The following is a 13,853-nucleotide window of genomic DNA, read 5'->3' as shown; positions in this document are numbered from 1 at the left end:
TAAAAATACAAGTATGGATCATACTTATAATAATACAACAATGAATTTTATTTGTACAAATTTGTTCATAGATATTGAATTATATCGTGATACATTATCTTTCGACGTTATGCAAGCTCAATTCACCTTGATGCCCCTATAAGAGTCCATCATGATTAGGAAAACAATTCTTGCTATACAAATATGTTTTAATAAACCTAAAAATATGAAACGGTGTTAAAAATTCAATTTTACAATTATTGGTATCATAATGTTCAAAATAAATATAATAATTTAATGAAGCGTAAGCCTTTTTTTTTGTTTTTTTTAGCCCTGTAGCTAAACTAATTGAATGTTATTTAATATAGTTATTACCCGTCTTCGAAAAAGGCAAAATGATTAAAGTGATTTAACAGAGCTAATACGCATATATATATAGATATTAGTGTGTGATGTAAGGTGAGGGAGTGTTAGTGTGAGCAGGAGTCAAGGGAGAGCGAGATAATGACGGTCAGCAGCCTCGGTCACTCTCGCCGGGACACAAACACTGGCCAGCCTCTCCACACCTGTGGTCACCTCTCGTGGCCAACACTGTAGTGAACACGTGTGTGGTCAATACTCGCACCCTCTAACCCACACCTGTGGTCAATATTCACACCTTCTAGCCACACTTTGGTCACCTCTCGTGGCCAATTCTGTAGTGAACACGTGTGTGGTCAACACTTGCACCATCTAGCCTACACCTGTGGTCAATGTTCGCACCCTCTAGCCACACCTGTGGTCACCTCTTGTGGCCAATACTATAGTGAACACGTGTGTGTGGTTAATACTCACACCCTCTAGCCCACACCTGTGGTCAATATTCACACCCTCTAGATACACTTGTGGCCAATACTGTAGTAAACACATGTGGGCGACACTTGCATCGTCTTGCGAGATCTCCAGTCGAACATAATCCTCCAATACTGTGGTAAATAAAGTCCACAACACCTGTAGCCAACACTCCCTCAACATACTTCATTATGAACTCTGCCAGCAAGGTACGTTTGTTGTCACGCATATTAAAGGACTTGTTAACTGTTACAGATTTGTTATTTGATACCTGAATTTTAAACGCTGTATCAAAGTCAGTATTGGAGACGATTGATTAATTTATTTTCTTCCAACCTTAATAGATGGTGTTAAGTCCTCGCCTAGTTGTGCGTATGGGAGTTGACCTTTGGCTCTTTGGTCATGCCTCTCGACTGTCAGTTGACTCGTGTTCAGGTTCCCGAGCCTAGTGGGCTCTATCATGTCAACATTTGAAACTGCATGGAATCTGCCTCGGCCATTCCTGGTACGAGAGTTGACTTGGTTCTGGAATTAATTTTGTCGCCCGGTGTTGACCTTTCTCCAAAGCAGCTATGTCCTTCTGAAGATGAGGTCTTCATGCTTGGGTATAGTAATCCAATTGGGCCGGGGGGAAGGGGGGACGTACCAGAGATTTATACAGTTGAATCACTACCTTCTTTTCCATAAAATCCAAGATGTGCTTGATTATTCCTAGGGTTTGGTTAGCTGTCTTTTACTGCTGCTCCTGCCTGTTGTGCAAATTTCAGTGAACAGTGGATTTTGACTCCAAGATCCTTTTCTTCATCAATCTGTAGAGTTCATGTAAATCTCTTTGTAAGGCTTCAATATTTTTATTTCCAACTTTACCATAAATCTGGTAAACGTGCAAATCATTGCAAATTTGATGGTTTCTAATAATCTCATCTATGTCATTGATGTACAGTATATGACAAAAAGGGGTTGGCTCCAAAATGAACCCCTGTAGTGCCTCCCACCCCATACTTCTCCAGCCAGATTCATCCCGTACCAAGATAATCCTTTCCTTAGGATTCTCTTGGATCCTGAGGGGAAGCTCTTGCCCTGGAAACACAAACTGAAACCGTCTCTATTTTCCGCTTGTTACAACTTTTAATAAAAATGCTACATCTTGGCTTAACGTGTTTATGACGTATTAGAACGTTGTTACAACTTGCTATATTGGTTGTTATAACTAGTTAGGAAGTGTTTAAACTTGTTCGAACGTTGTACCAACGTCGTAGTTTCAGTGTGTGTTTGGTAGGTGGATTCTTAATTAAGATTCATGAGCTTGCAGATGTGTGATATCAAGCTGATAAGATGGTAGTTTTCTGCCGAGCTCTTTCTGCCTTTTTTTGAAAATAGGGGTGACATTTGCATATTTTCAGTCTATGGGAACCTTGCTCCAAAGATTTTCTGAAAAGCAGTTTCAGTAGTATGCATAGTTCCTCTGCTAGCTCCTTTTATGACTTTTGACTGAATTCCATCCACACCAGCTCCTTGGCGTTTGTTTATGTATATTTGTTTTCTTTGTCCCAAAATATTAATTCTAGTAACATTTGTTTCTTTATTAGGTTGGCGAGATCTTTTTGGCTGCAGGGACAGCATTTAACAAATTAGCGGAGCTCACAATGCAGCTGCATCCAACTGCAGAACAGTCACCTGCAGGGTGAGTGATTGCATGTAAATTTAACATCAAATTGTATATAAATAATTATAATTTTCTATTTTACTCCTCTTGTCATCTTTCTACTACTATACTGTATTTTAGGATTTCTCCATACTGTTAATCATCCCTCAGTTGCCATATGAAAAATAATTTTTTAAATCTTTCCAAGGTGTTTTTGTTGAATTGGTTTAAATGTATGGGTTGATACTTTATGGGCAACAGGCTGTTGGATCAAGTTATTACAAGTTGACCTCGAGGAATAGAAGAACTCCCTAAACCCTCTCCTGGTATGCTCTAGGAAATTCAAGTGTCTGATGCCCACAGATTTTGGCAAGTACTCAGTACTCTCAAACCAATGTTTGACTAGCTCTCATCCTTTAGCTACACTTGGGTAATTACATGCCTGCCAACAAGTGGCAATGCATGTCACCCAAGGCTCCAGTCAGCTGGCCTCTCACTCATGAGTTGCCTAAAACTGAACCCCTTCCACCATACAAGGAAGAAGGGAACATGTTTGGGGACAAGGAGCTACAAACATAAAATGAGGCCCAGAAGCAAAGGCCCAGGGCCCCAGCCAGAGAAATGAACCACCGCCTGGAAATCCGAGGCACCTAACCATGAAGGCATAGGGTGCAGCACACAGCTAAACTGGCCCAAAGTAAACAAGCCACAAGATACAGAGTCCAAAGGGTTCAAGGGCAAAAATCCCTGAAGGCCATGGCAAGGAGCCCAGGGAAATGGAGAATTATGGATCCAAGGGAACACCAGATTTCCATGCAGACGAGGAAAGCCACAACCCTGTTATAGCTAGTCCTTTCCCTTCTGATGGTGCGTACTGTAATGTCTGGCATCCCATCTCCATCTTGTGGTTATAGAGCTTATATACTTCTGATTAATCTCTGGCATTTGTGCAGCATCCTGTCCTTTGCCTCTGTTATTTTTGATGCTGGGTTAGTGTTTAGTTACAAGATTATTTTGGTTTCCCTCAGGATAATCATTTATGATGTTGCCAAGGCCTTTGGATACAAATCACAGGGGATCTGCAAAGGTTCCTTTTCTCAGATTTTCTCTTCCAGCTTTTTGGGATTGTTTCCAGGCATCCTCTTTACCCTTTGCACTTGTGCTGTTCATGAATGCTGCTTCTCTCATCTGAGGCTTTGCCATTAGAGATCACTGTGCCAGTCTTAAATCATTGGCCATTTTTGTCTGCACTGTACACACATTACAGATAATACAATTGAGTTCGTTCTCAACTCGGTTGCGAGTTATGGGTTTGAATCACAGGTGGGACAGAAATGGTTGGGCACATTTCCTGTCATCCAATGCCCCAGTCACCCTAGCAGAAAATAGGTACCCAGGAGTTTGTCAGCTTCTTATGGGGTTGCATCCCTGGGGAGGATCAGTTATTCGACCTTGGGGAAGACATCAGTATAAGCCTTTGCTTATATCGAAATACAGTACTCTGTTGCCTACATGATAGCCTTGCTTATAGCCTCTGATGCCTACATGGTTTTTTTCCTTTCTGCTCACTGATTTTTGGGTATCTCTTTCTCAAGTTGTGTTCCTGTAAGCAGTCCCTTTGGCTTTAACCTTTGCTGTCTAGCAAAAGATATGTGGCAAGATATGTGACATAGACTTGTTGTAGGGGGTCCTTTGGTGTTTGCTGCTTGGGTTCTCTGACTTGCAGTTTCTTGTCATCTTTGTTCTGTGGCTACTGTTCATTGTTTCTTGCGTGAATCTTGTTGTGGGGAAGACACTGTTTGTATGCTTAAAGTTCCGGGTCCTTGACTCCCAGCCTTGGTAATCTCTGGCAGTCTGGCATGCCATGAAATAGCTCTTGGATTTTTTTTTAAGGAGGACCAAGTGGGGTCCTTCTTAAAAACCAACATTGATTAATGAAAAGGTCTTTCTGGTGGGTCTCCTGATATCTTCATTTTGTACCCTGGCCCCTCTTCCGGTTGTGTTCGGGGTTTGTGCATTGGGCAATGTGTAAATGGCAGGGTTGGCAGTCCCGGGTGACTAGGGCAGCCATCTAGTGGCAAACATGTGCTATGAACCAGGGGTTTAGCCTGGTTAACGGTTGTTAACATAGGATGATAGGTTCAGTTGCAAATGTGATCTATCATTTCTGTTTTGGTGTGCTTTACCTATCTGGTGGTGATCTGCCTTCGTTACAAGGGTAATCCTTGATCTTGAGACTCTTCCTTCTCTCAGTCAAGCAGAACAAATTCTGGTACTAGGCTTCGGTAGGCATTTGGGAATCATAAGAGCTTGCTGTGGTATCAAGGGATTTATAGGCATAGTATGTCAGTGTCTGGTTCAGGGAGATACTGAGGAACCCATCAGAAAGAGGTAATTCATTACATTCAGTGCTATTCTTTTGTACAATGTTTTAGACGCTAAAATAGACATGAATTTAAACAAGATACAGAATTTTTTTTATTGCATGTAGATGAAAATTTCTGTATTTTTATTTGATTGTCAGTTATTTGTTTTAATTTTTACACTGAAGAGTTTTGCTGCTCTAGGAATCATTAGGATGGGTAGTGCAATTAAGAGAAATTTGTTTTCTTCAGCACAAAATGGACTGATGAAGAAATAGAAATGCTGCGGTCATCTGTAAAAAGATTTGGGGATGATCTTAACGTTATCAGTCAGAGGATAAAGTCACGTACTGTGTAAGTGTCGTATATATCACCTGTTACTTACCTTGGATGTTTTATTCAAGAGTTGGTACTGTATCATTATTCATTTTTTTCACTTATTGTGTCAAAATTAATTATCAATATACTACTCTGTTTAAACATAAAGGTACAGTATTCTATTTGAAATTTTAAAAAGAATGAATAGATTTATCATGGTGTCTTAGTTTTACACCTAACGGGCATAGCTTTTTTTAACTACTGTATTAGGATATTAAGCCTTGTGATGGAGATAAATTACAAAGAATCTACATTTATTACGATATACGATACTGTCCTATAATGGAGCATTCTGAAGTTTATTATGTTCAGATGATCCAAAGTTCAAGTTTTAGAACATCAGATCATTTATCCATATCTGCTCAATTTACACATTCACTCTTTGAATAGTTCTGTCACTTATGTTAGTCTTAAACCACACATGCTTTTCTTGCTCACCTTCATCCCATTAATTAAACTTGCACACCTTGTAGATAACTTGTGTTGTCTACACTTCCTGTAGAGTTCTTGGGTAGTTTTCATCTGCAATCTGTTCTTCTACTTGATATACTGTAAAGGGATACCAACTCCTTGCTATTGACTTTTCGGATTGTGAATTAACACTTTCGCCCGGCAGCGACGCAGTCTGCGTCAATAAATATATTGGCGGATGTCGGCTGGTGACGCATGTTGTCAAAATTTAAAATATTTGTTAAACTTTTTTTTTTTTTATTATCCGATTATTATGAGACTAGTTTTAAAATGTGCGCCATTAGATTGTGAACAATTTGATGCCAAAATGAATGTCGTAGCTCGAAAGTTGAGGTTACAACACTGGACAGAGTACACGTGTCAGTGTGGGTGCGCGCTCCCAAGAAACGCTAGGCCCACCTTAGGGTAGGTTGGAGCGTGCGCGCCGGGTGCACAAAAGTGTCGTCTTCCAATGTAATTTTTCTTTCTTTAAACGTATTTTCTCACAAACGCAGTGAATATCTTCTGCATTGTTATTCTCTATCTACCCTATACAGTCCATTTTAGCAGTGCTTCAGTTTTAGCTTTCAAAACATTGGCCCTCCAGTATGCTTTCAGTGTAGTATACCAGTGTTGACTACTGTATCTAAACATTGTAAAACTAATTAACGAGCAAATATTTTACTCTAATCTTGTAACAGCTATCCCTAAACACTTCAAAATTTGTTGGAAAATTGACAACCTTTGCCATTAACCAGTGTGATGCAATGAGTTTGTGACATTTCCCCTGTCTGCATAAAATAAAGTGTTGGAAATACATAGAACAATGTATGTTCATATACAATTCCAATGCAATTTTTTTAATTGTATATGATGCATAATTGTGTCTTTTACAATATGTGTACAGTAGAACGTTCATAATGTTCCTTGGAACTGTAATACATGTGCCAGTAATGTGTCCACAATAAATGTTTATTGTCGCAATATTACCTGTTAAAAATTCACTAAAATTACAATTACAATATGTACAGTTTCATACGCTATTTACTCGGTAACACGCTGTATTACACACTCCAGTACTTCAGAAGTGAGAAAGAATGAACAAGGCAGGCCATGGTACACAACACAACTTCGCTCTCGTTGCATCAGGTACAGATAGATTTTTGCTTCCTGTTTCTTCGATCTGTGTGCTTGCAAATAACACACTCAAGTACACCCATGGCTTTAGTACCTGTAGGTGGTATGTAGCCAAGCTTATGAAGTGTAAAATAGCATTGAAAAGATTATAGGAAAAGGTCAACTTGTAAGGTAGTCTTGAAAAGATCGCTTTGTAAGGTCCCTCAATGGAAGAGATTCAGTCAATCGGGAAGAAGTTCAGCCATTCTGGAAGAGAGTCGGCTATTCTTGAAAATATGTATGGAAAACACCATCATAGAAGCTGCTAACACTTCATCTATGCTACTTGTATCAGATGCATCATCACTGAATCCAGAAAAAACGATTCATCTGTGTATCTTCTATAAAAATTGGAGATGGCATAGGTGGGCAAGAGTGGCGCTCAAAGCTACAACTGGATACGCTTGCTATATCGTCCTCATAGGTACTGTATCACTTGCATCCGATGTGTTAGGTCCTTATTGCGCCTAGCTTCATCAATATCATGACCCTTAGGTTCTTCAAACAATAAGGTCTGAATTTCACAGACAGAGAGCGATCTTTCAACACCTCGTCAGACAGGTGTTTGGGAGTCAGAGATGCGTGTGCCACCCATGGCTGCTCGCTCAGTACTAAGCCAGCCGCAGCCCTAGGACATTCTGGGAATTTTTTCAAAGATGGCTGCCTCTCACTGGAGGTCCCAAAGAGTCTGTTTCATACATAACCTACCGCTCATGCGTTTTGAATGGGTACGAAATATTCAAAAGGGGTTTTCTCGGTTGGCGCAGCAGTGGTTAATCATACTACTGTACCCTTTTGCAATAATTTTGAAAACTACTGTCTGAACAATATCTTGATAGTATCTTGTTAAACTTTAATTAGTTAATTACTTCATTCTGGGAGCAAATTTTCTGCATTTTTAGTGTATCAATTATAGATTTGCTACACCTCGGGCATTTTTTTTTTTTTTTTTTTTTTTTTTTTTTTTTTTTTATTAAATTTGAGATGTGTGTTTGTATTGTGCTCTCTTTCTTATTCTCCCATTTTATCTTGGTTCTTAAAGGTTTCTTATGTATGTACAGTATTAAGGACTTGAATAAAAGTCAACAAACTACAGTGCTTTCTAGCTTTGCATTGATATTTTATCATATATTTAGGGTCACATTAGGAAGTTGTCCATATTTTAGAATCTGAGGCAATCTTCTTCATCAGACAACATCAATATATTTTAGGAATCGACAGTAATATCAACTAGTACAGAATTTGTATTATTTCTTTGTTATTAATATATGGTATTTCTTTGCTAGGAAGAAGCAAACCTATTTTAAAAATGTATGTGTTTCAATATTTGTAATGTAATTATAAATTCTCCAGCACAGCAGTATTCTAACCAGGACTAAAATTTTAAAGAAGTATTATTTTTTTCAGTACTCAAATTCGGTCTGCACTTAAAAAGAAGGCCTTTGAGGACGCAGGCATTTCTCCACAAGCTGCAGCTGCTTTACAAACTCAACAGAATACAACTACACAAGCAAGCGCCAGTGGGGGTGGGGGAAGCATGCTCGGAGGTCGAGATGTCACTCTAAATATGCTCAATGCATCAGAATCTGAAGTGGATGTTGAGGGAATGGGGGGTGTGGGTATGGATTTTGAAGGCGCAAATGAGGTAGTTACTTCTTAATAAGATTTGTATATGGTAGTACGTATGATAAGTTCATGTTTTGAAGAGTAGCATTAAGGATTCAAAGCCTTTACTCTTTGTTTAAAATGTTGACACTACAATTCAATTTTTTGAAAATGAAAGACTTGGCCTTACAGTTCAACATTGTACCATAACAATTTATGACGAAGGTTTGTATTGATGCCTTGCAATGTCAGTTCTTTTGTTCCTATGTTTATTTTTATTACATCAGTGTAGCCATAAAAAATGGTCTGTGGCTGTTGGGTTACACGATGGCATGAGGAGTTTTTGTATATTCAGGTAAGAAAAGAGGAGACCCCTTCATGGTTTGATGCATTCTTACCATAATTTAAAAATTTATTTACATATCTTGGCTGGTTTGTGTTCTTTGTAAGAAATACATTTTATGTGTGCATGTGTGTGTGCGTATGTCATTACCTGAGTGTAGTTATGGGGCGAGAGCTACGCCTATGGTGTCCCGTCTTTCCAGCACTGTTATATAAAGCTTTGAAACTATTGGCTGTTCTCACTTAACTTGTTCCAACCATTTACCACTCTGTTTGCAAACAAAAACATTCTAATATTTTAATTGGCACCTTTGTTTCCTTAGCTTGAATCTCTTCTTGTTCTTGAAGTTGCTGGTTTCAGGAATTCGTCTTTGTCAATTTGGCTGATTCCTGTTCTTGTTTTGTAAGTGGTGATCAGATCACCCTTCCTTGTTCTATCTTCTAGCTGTGTGTATATGTAATTACCTAAGTGTAGTTACAGGCTAAGAGCTACACTCGTGGTGTCCCGTTTTCCCAGTACTCTGTCGTATAACGCTTTGAAACTAATGGGGTGAGTGTGTGTGTGTGATATTTAATCCTGTTGTAAGATAATTTTTACCAGTGCTTGTTGTGCAGATTGGAAACAAATGGATTTATACAATCCAATTTGTTTTTAGTGCAGAACCTTTGCAAAATTTAAAATGTCTAGATTTTATCTGGAGCCCATTTATTACTGTGGCATCATTACAAGGAATTCATCTCTTCTTGCTGTTGCTGTATCATTATATGGAACTAGTCTCCTCATGCTATTGCTACAACATTACTGTGTATGGAACTCGTCTCCTCTTACTGTTGCTGTGTCATTACACGGAGCTCATCTGTTACTGTTAGTGTGTCATTGGAGTGAAGACAGTGGTTTATGGAATCTTTTTCAGTTTAAAAGAAAAAGAACTTAAAAAAAAAGTTCTACAATGTAGTAGAGGAATTTTTCTCTGATTCCAGCTTCAATGGCAGTGTCAGCATGCACATGGAAGTTCATGACTCAGGTTAAAATGTTTTTGTGTGTTATGGCAGCTGCAGTAGCAGGGGGGGAGGGCAAACTTTGTGATTGGGTGATTTCTCGAGTTATTTTGGATACTCATCAGTATGTCCCATCACTTTAATTTCTGTGAACTAAATATATATTTGTAGAGAGATTTAAGAAGTTGATAAGTACAAATTTGAATTATTTTTGCTTTATAATATTTACCATGTCAACTGCAGTATTTTCAGTATGTAATGTTCACTCACAAATTTATCGCCAAATAAATTTATACCTAAAACATACTTTACTAGATGTGACTTTGAATTCCTGTTAAATTCAAATACATATCTCCATTATAAACTTATATGAATGTTCTTAAACGTAAAATTATATGATTTAGAATAATATCTTTTTGTGACAGTCATATCATCCATATAAATATAATTCAAGTACAGTGCTGTAGTGTTCTGAAAGTTTCCTTGTCTAGATTAAGACTGTCCTAATGTTTGCCAGCTTAGCATATTCTAATGATGTGATTCTATTTGTGTGTGCTTCCAGAGATAGGTTCAGTGTCATGTCTGCTCACACTGACCCTGGTAAGTTCCTCCCTCTCATTATGTATTGTTCCTCTGGTCTTCTTACTCTAGTTCCTACCCTTGTGACCTTGCACTTACCTGCATTGAAGTCCAATAACTATTTGTCTGACTATGCCTGCAACTTGTCCAACTCTTCCTGGCTTCATTTTGCTGTCCTCGCTATTCCTTATTACCCTCATCGACTTTGTATTGTCAGAGAATAGTGACAAATACAGTATCCAGTTAATCAGCTGTCATGAATATGTAATGTACTAGGAATGGCATGGATCCTAGCACAGATTATTGTTGGTTTTCCAATAATGACATTTCCTATTCTGATTTTTCATCTTTTCCTGTTTACCATTTCTTAATTGTTAGGTAATTTCTCATCCTATTTAGTAGTCAGTAACACTAGCCTGGTTCTTTAACATCCTTTCTTTTCTTGTTTAAATCATTCCTTCATAGAACTGCAATGTTGTGAACTCACATTGTTGTATTGACATAATTATGCTTATGGGGGATAAACTTCTGCTGTTTGGTTCTACTTCACCCTTCTAAGTGACTGGTGTACAGGTTGCCAAGCCTGTTGGCCTCGGTTATATCTTCATTTTAAGCTGTGTATGGCATCTACTAACTCCACTTATTTTCGTAATGAATTCCATTTATTCACACTTCTTTGACACTAAAGAAATAGAAATCTGTGTCTGGCTTATTTGGGAACTTATTTACACCTGTCTTTCCTTATTTGTGTACCACCCATGCCAAATAGTCTATCTTCTAGTGTTAATTTCACAGAAATTTATATTATGTGGTGAACATGTTTTCCTTCGTTCTTCTCTTTTACTGTGGCGCTTAATGCAATATTGCATGCTCTGAAACGTATACTTTTCATGTGCCATTGATTGTTCTTGCAGTTAACTCATGTAGTGCTTTTATGGCCTTGGAATCTTTTATCGTTTCTCATTTTGCAGTCATCAAAATTTGAAATTGACTGTACTTTATCTTAGGCAGAGCTAAGACAATAGTTTCAGAGTTCCTAGCCATATTCATGTTCCCTCAAATGACCTCACAAATGTTGCCACTTAAGAGGCCTTTCCTATTCCTCCAGAATTTAACTCCTTGGATTATTACCATGTCATTCTTAATGCAATCCACGGTTGTTGGAGACATTGGTGGTAAGCTATTCTGAACAACAAATTACAGTACAGTACTATCAAATGTGACATATCTCCTTGGCTTTCCTTCTGCCATTGAAACAAAGTGGAGAAACATCTCTGGCCAAGTTATGTATTGGGCCACACATTATTAACTTGTGGTCATTTAATGGAACAGAGACCTTTATCCTGCTGTATCTGATAGATAAAGATCAATATTCGTATTCATACAGATCAAGATACAGATAATATTGAGATCTGTATCTCAATATTCCATTAACAGTTGCACCACACCTCAGAATGACCCAATTTTCAGGAGAATTGAAAATTTTGCTTTCCCATTGTTCCTCGATAAAATCCTCAGTGAAACAAAATTTTTAGACATTGCTCGTCTTGTATATCTCTGTTCTTGTATTGGCATCCTGAATGATATCTAGAAACTTTTGAATGTGCCACTGCATTTCTTTTCATTATGATTATACTTCTTCCAGACCAGTACCACTAGCAAGCTTCTGCAAATTACTAGATAGACCTGGCTAGCCCATAAAACATTTAGAGCAACAAAATTTTGTCCAAATACCAGCATGGATTTAACAAGAGAAAATCCTGCTTGACTGTTTTATTTCTACAATAATATGACAAATCAAATGAGATATTAAGTTAGGCAGACTGCCTTTTCCTTAATTCTTAGGAAGCATTTGATACTGCCCCACAAAAGAAATTTCTACTCAAGCTAGAAAAACAGGCTGATGAATTGCAAAGAGTGCAAAAGTGGACAAGGGCATACCCCCTTCAGGAAGGAAGCAAAGGGTTACAGTTAGAGGGAAAGATATCAGCGTGGGGAGAGGTAACAAGTGGAGTACCACAAGGGTTGGTCCTAAAGCCCATTCTGCTTCAAGTATATGTCAACATACTGACAAAATTGGGTCCTTCATATTGGTGTGTGTATGCTGCAAAACTATTGGCAAGAAACACGGGAGAGAGAGAGAGACAAATATATTGCAGAGTAATCCTGACACACTCCAGTCTAAAAAATGTGAAGCTAGGAGCAGGAGAAAGATCATCTGCACAGCATTATAGGATGAAGAACAAATAGATGCTTGTATCAGAAAAAAAGAGAAAAGGATTAGTAGTACAGTATATATAACCCCTAAATCAAATACAGTATCAGGACAACTTGAAATTTGGACAAAGGAGCCTACTTGGTCCTATGTACGAGTGCGAGACCTATTCTTATCTCTCTCTCGTTCTCTTTCTCTTTTGGGTGTCCATCCTCACACTCGTTGCAACCTGTAAGTATATAGAACCATCACATGAAAAACTAACCTGTCCTTCCCAAATGATAGCACCCATAGCTACTGTAGATCCAAACAAAAATTAATCCACATTTTATACAATTAAATTTTGTATAGGGCCTGAAAAAGTAAATGACAAAACTTAATTTCCTAGGCCAAATATAGTACATATGTACTAAATTAGGCACAAGAGTGCATATGTTAGGCCCAAGATATGTTAGTTTAGATTTTATTTTATTTTGCCCTTTATATAATGAGTTACACAAAGCATGGACTATTTTGGAGTACAGTTGTCCATATTTTGCATATTCCATTCATTGTAGCAATACGTACTATTGCTTTTGAAGGATGAGTTTGAAAAAATAAAAACCAACCAAAACTAGTAAAGGTCTCACAATGCGCAACAAGGCTTGTTCCCGACAAGGTAGATATCCGTGTAAAGTATTTACTCCTGGGAGATGAGATGGGTATGATGGCTTCTTAAGTAACTGCTTGGTCATTGAAAGAATAACCAATATGGCTAGAAATCCAGCGAATTTCTATTGTCTTATACTTGCTAAAGATGAGATACACCTGATGTTGAATTTCTATCACCATGAGATGTGAAGGGTTGAAAGCGTACCGGCCCATTAGAGCACTCCACAAGTTAACTAAAATAACAAATAATCGTTGACTCGTTAAATGTAACTGTGTATATTTTATTCAGATTTGGAAAGTTAATACTGTAACTTTGAACCATAATACTGTATATACATAGTACTGTAGGTAAACTTCCACCATAAACATAATATACCTTGAAGATGGAAGTTCTTCCTAACTGCATTTTTTAAATGAGTAACTTAACTATAGTATATTGATTAATTAAGTACTTTATGTACTGAATTAAATGTTTTAACATGGTTTTTGTATTTGAATAAAGGTAAGCATACAAGAGTTATACATTAATAAAATTTATTTGAGAAGTCATTTCCTATGCATACAGGATTATCTCCAAGACTGCTGCGTCAGATTGAAATAAAATATATCTGGTAAGTAACCACATTTGTTGTGAACAGCT

General features: G+C 37.8%; 1 protein-coding gene across 1 annotated transcript; it reads left to right on the top strand.

The window, feature by feature from the left end:
• Positions 1-454: 454 nt before the first annotated feature.
• On the top strand, positions 455-10,074 carry LOC123765478 (chromatin complexes subunit BAP18). Its single transcript, XM_045754087.2, has 4 exons — positions 455-1,019; positions 2,400-2,494; positions 5,071-5,172; positions 8,230-10,074. Exons 1-4 carry the CDS (start codon positions 1,002-1,004, stop codon positions 8,480-8,482), a joined length of 468 nt encoding a protein of 155 aa, XP_045610043.1. The 5' UTR covers positions 455-1,001; the 3' UTR covers positions 8,483-10,074.
• The last annotated feature ends 3,779 nt before the right edge of the window (positions 10,075-13,853 follow it).

The sequence above is a fragment of the Procambarus clarkii genome, chromosome 30 (genome assembly GCF_040958095.1).
Source record: "Procambarus clarkii isolate CNS0578487 chromosome 30, FALCON_Pclarkii_2.0, whole genome shotgun sequence".
Lineage (NCBI taxonomy): Eukaryota > Metazoa > Arthropoda > Malacostraca > Decapoda > Cambaridae > Procambarus > Procambarus clarkii.
Note: the sequence above shows the minus strand (reverse complement) of the source record. Positions and strands in the feature narration are given on the sequence as shown.

Coding starts and splice junctions, on each gene's coding strand:
- LOC123765478 (XM_045754087.2), top strand. Junction 2,495..5,070: donor GCAGAACAGTCACCTGCAGG/GTGAGTGATTGC, acceptor TGTTTTCTTCAG/CACAAAATGGACTGATGAAG. Junction 5,173..8,229: donor AGGATAAAGTCACGTACTGT/GTAAGTGTCGTA, acceptor TATTTTTTTCAG/TACTCAAATTCGGTCTGCAC.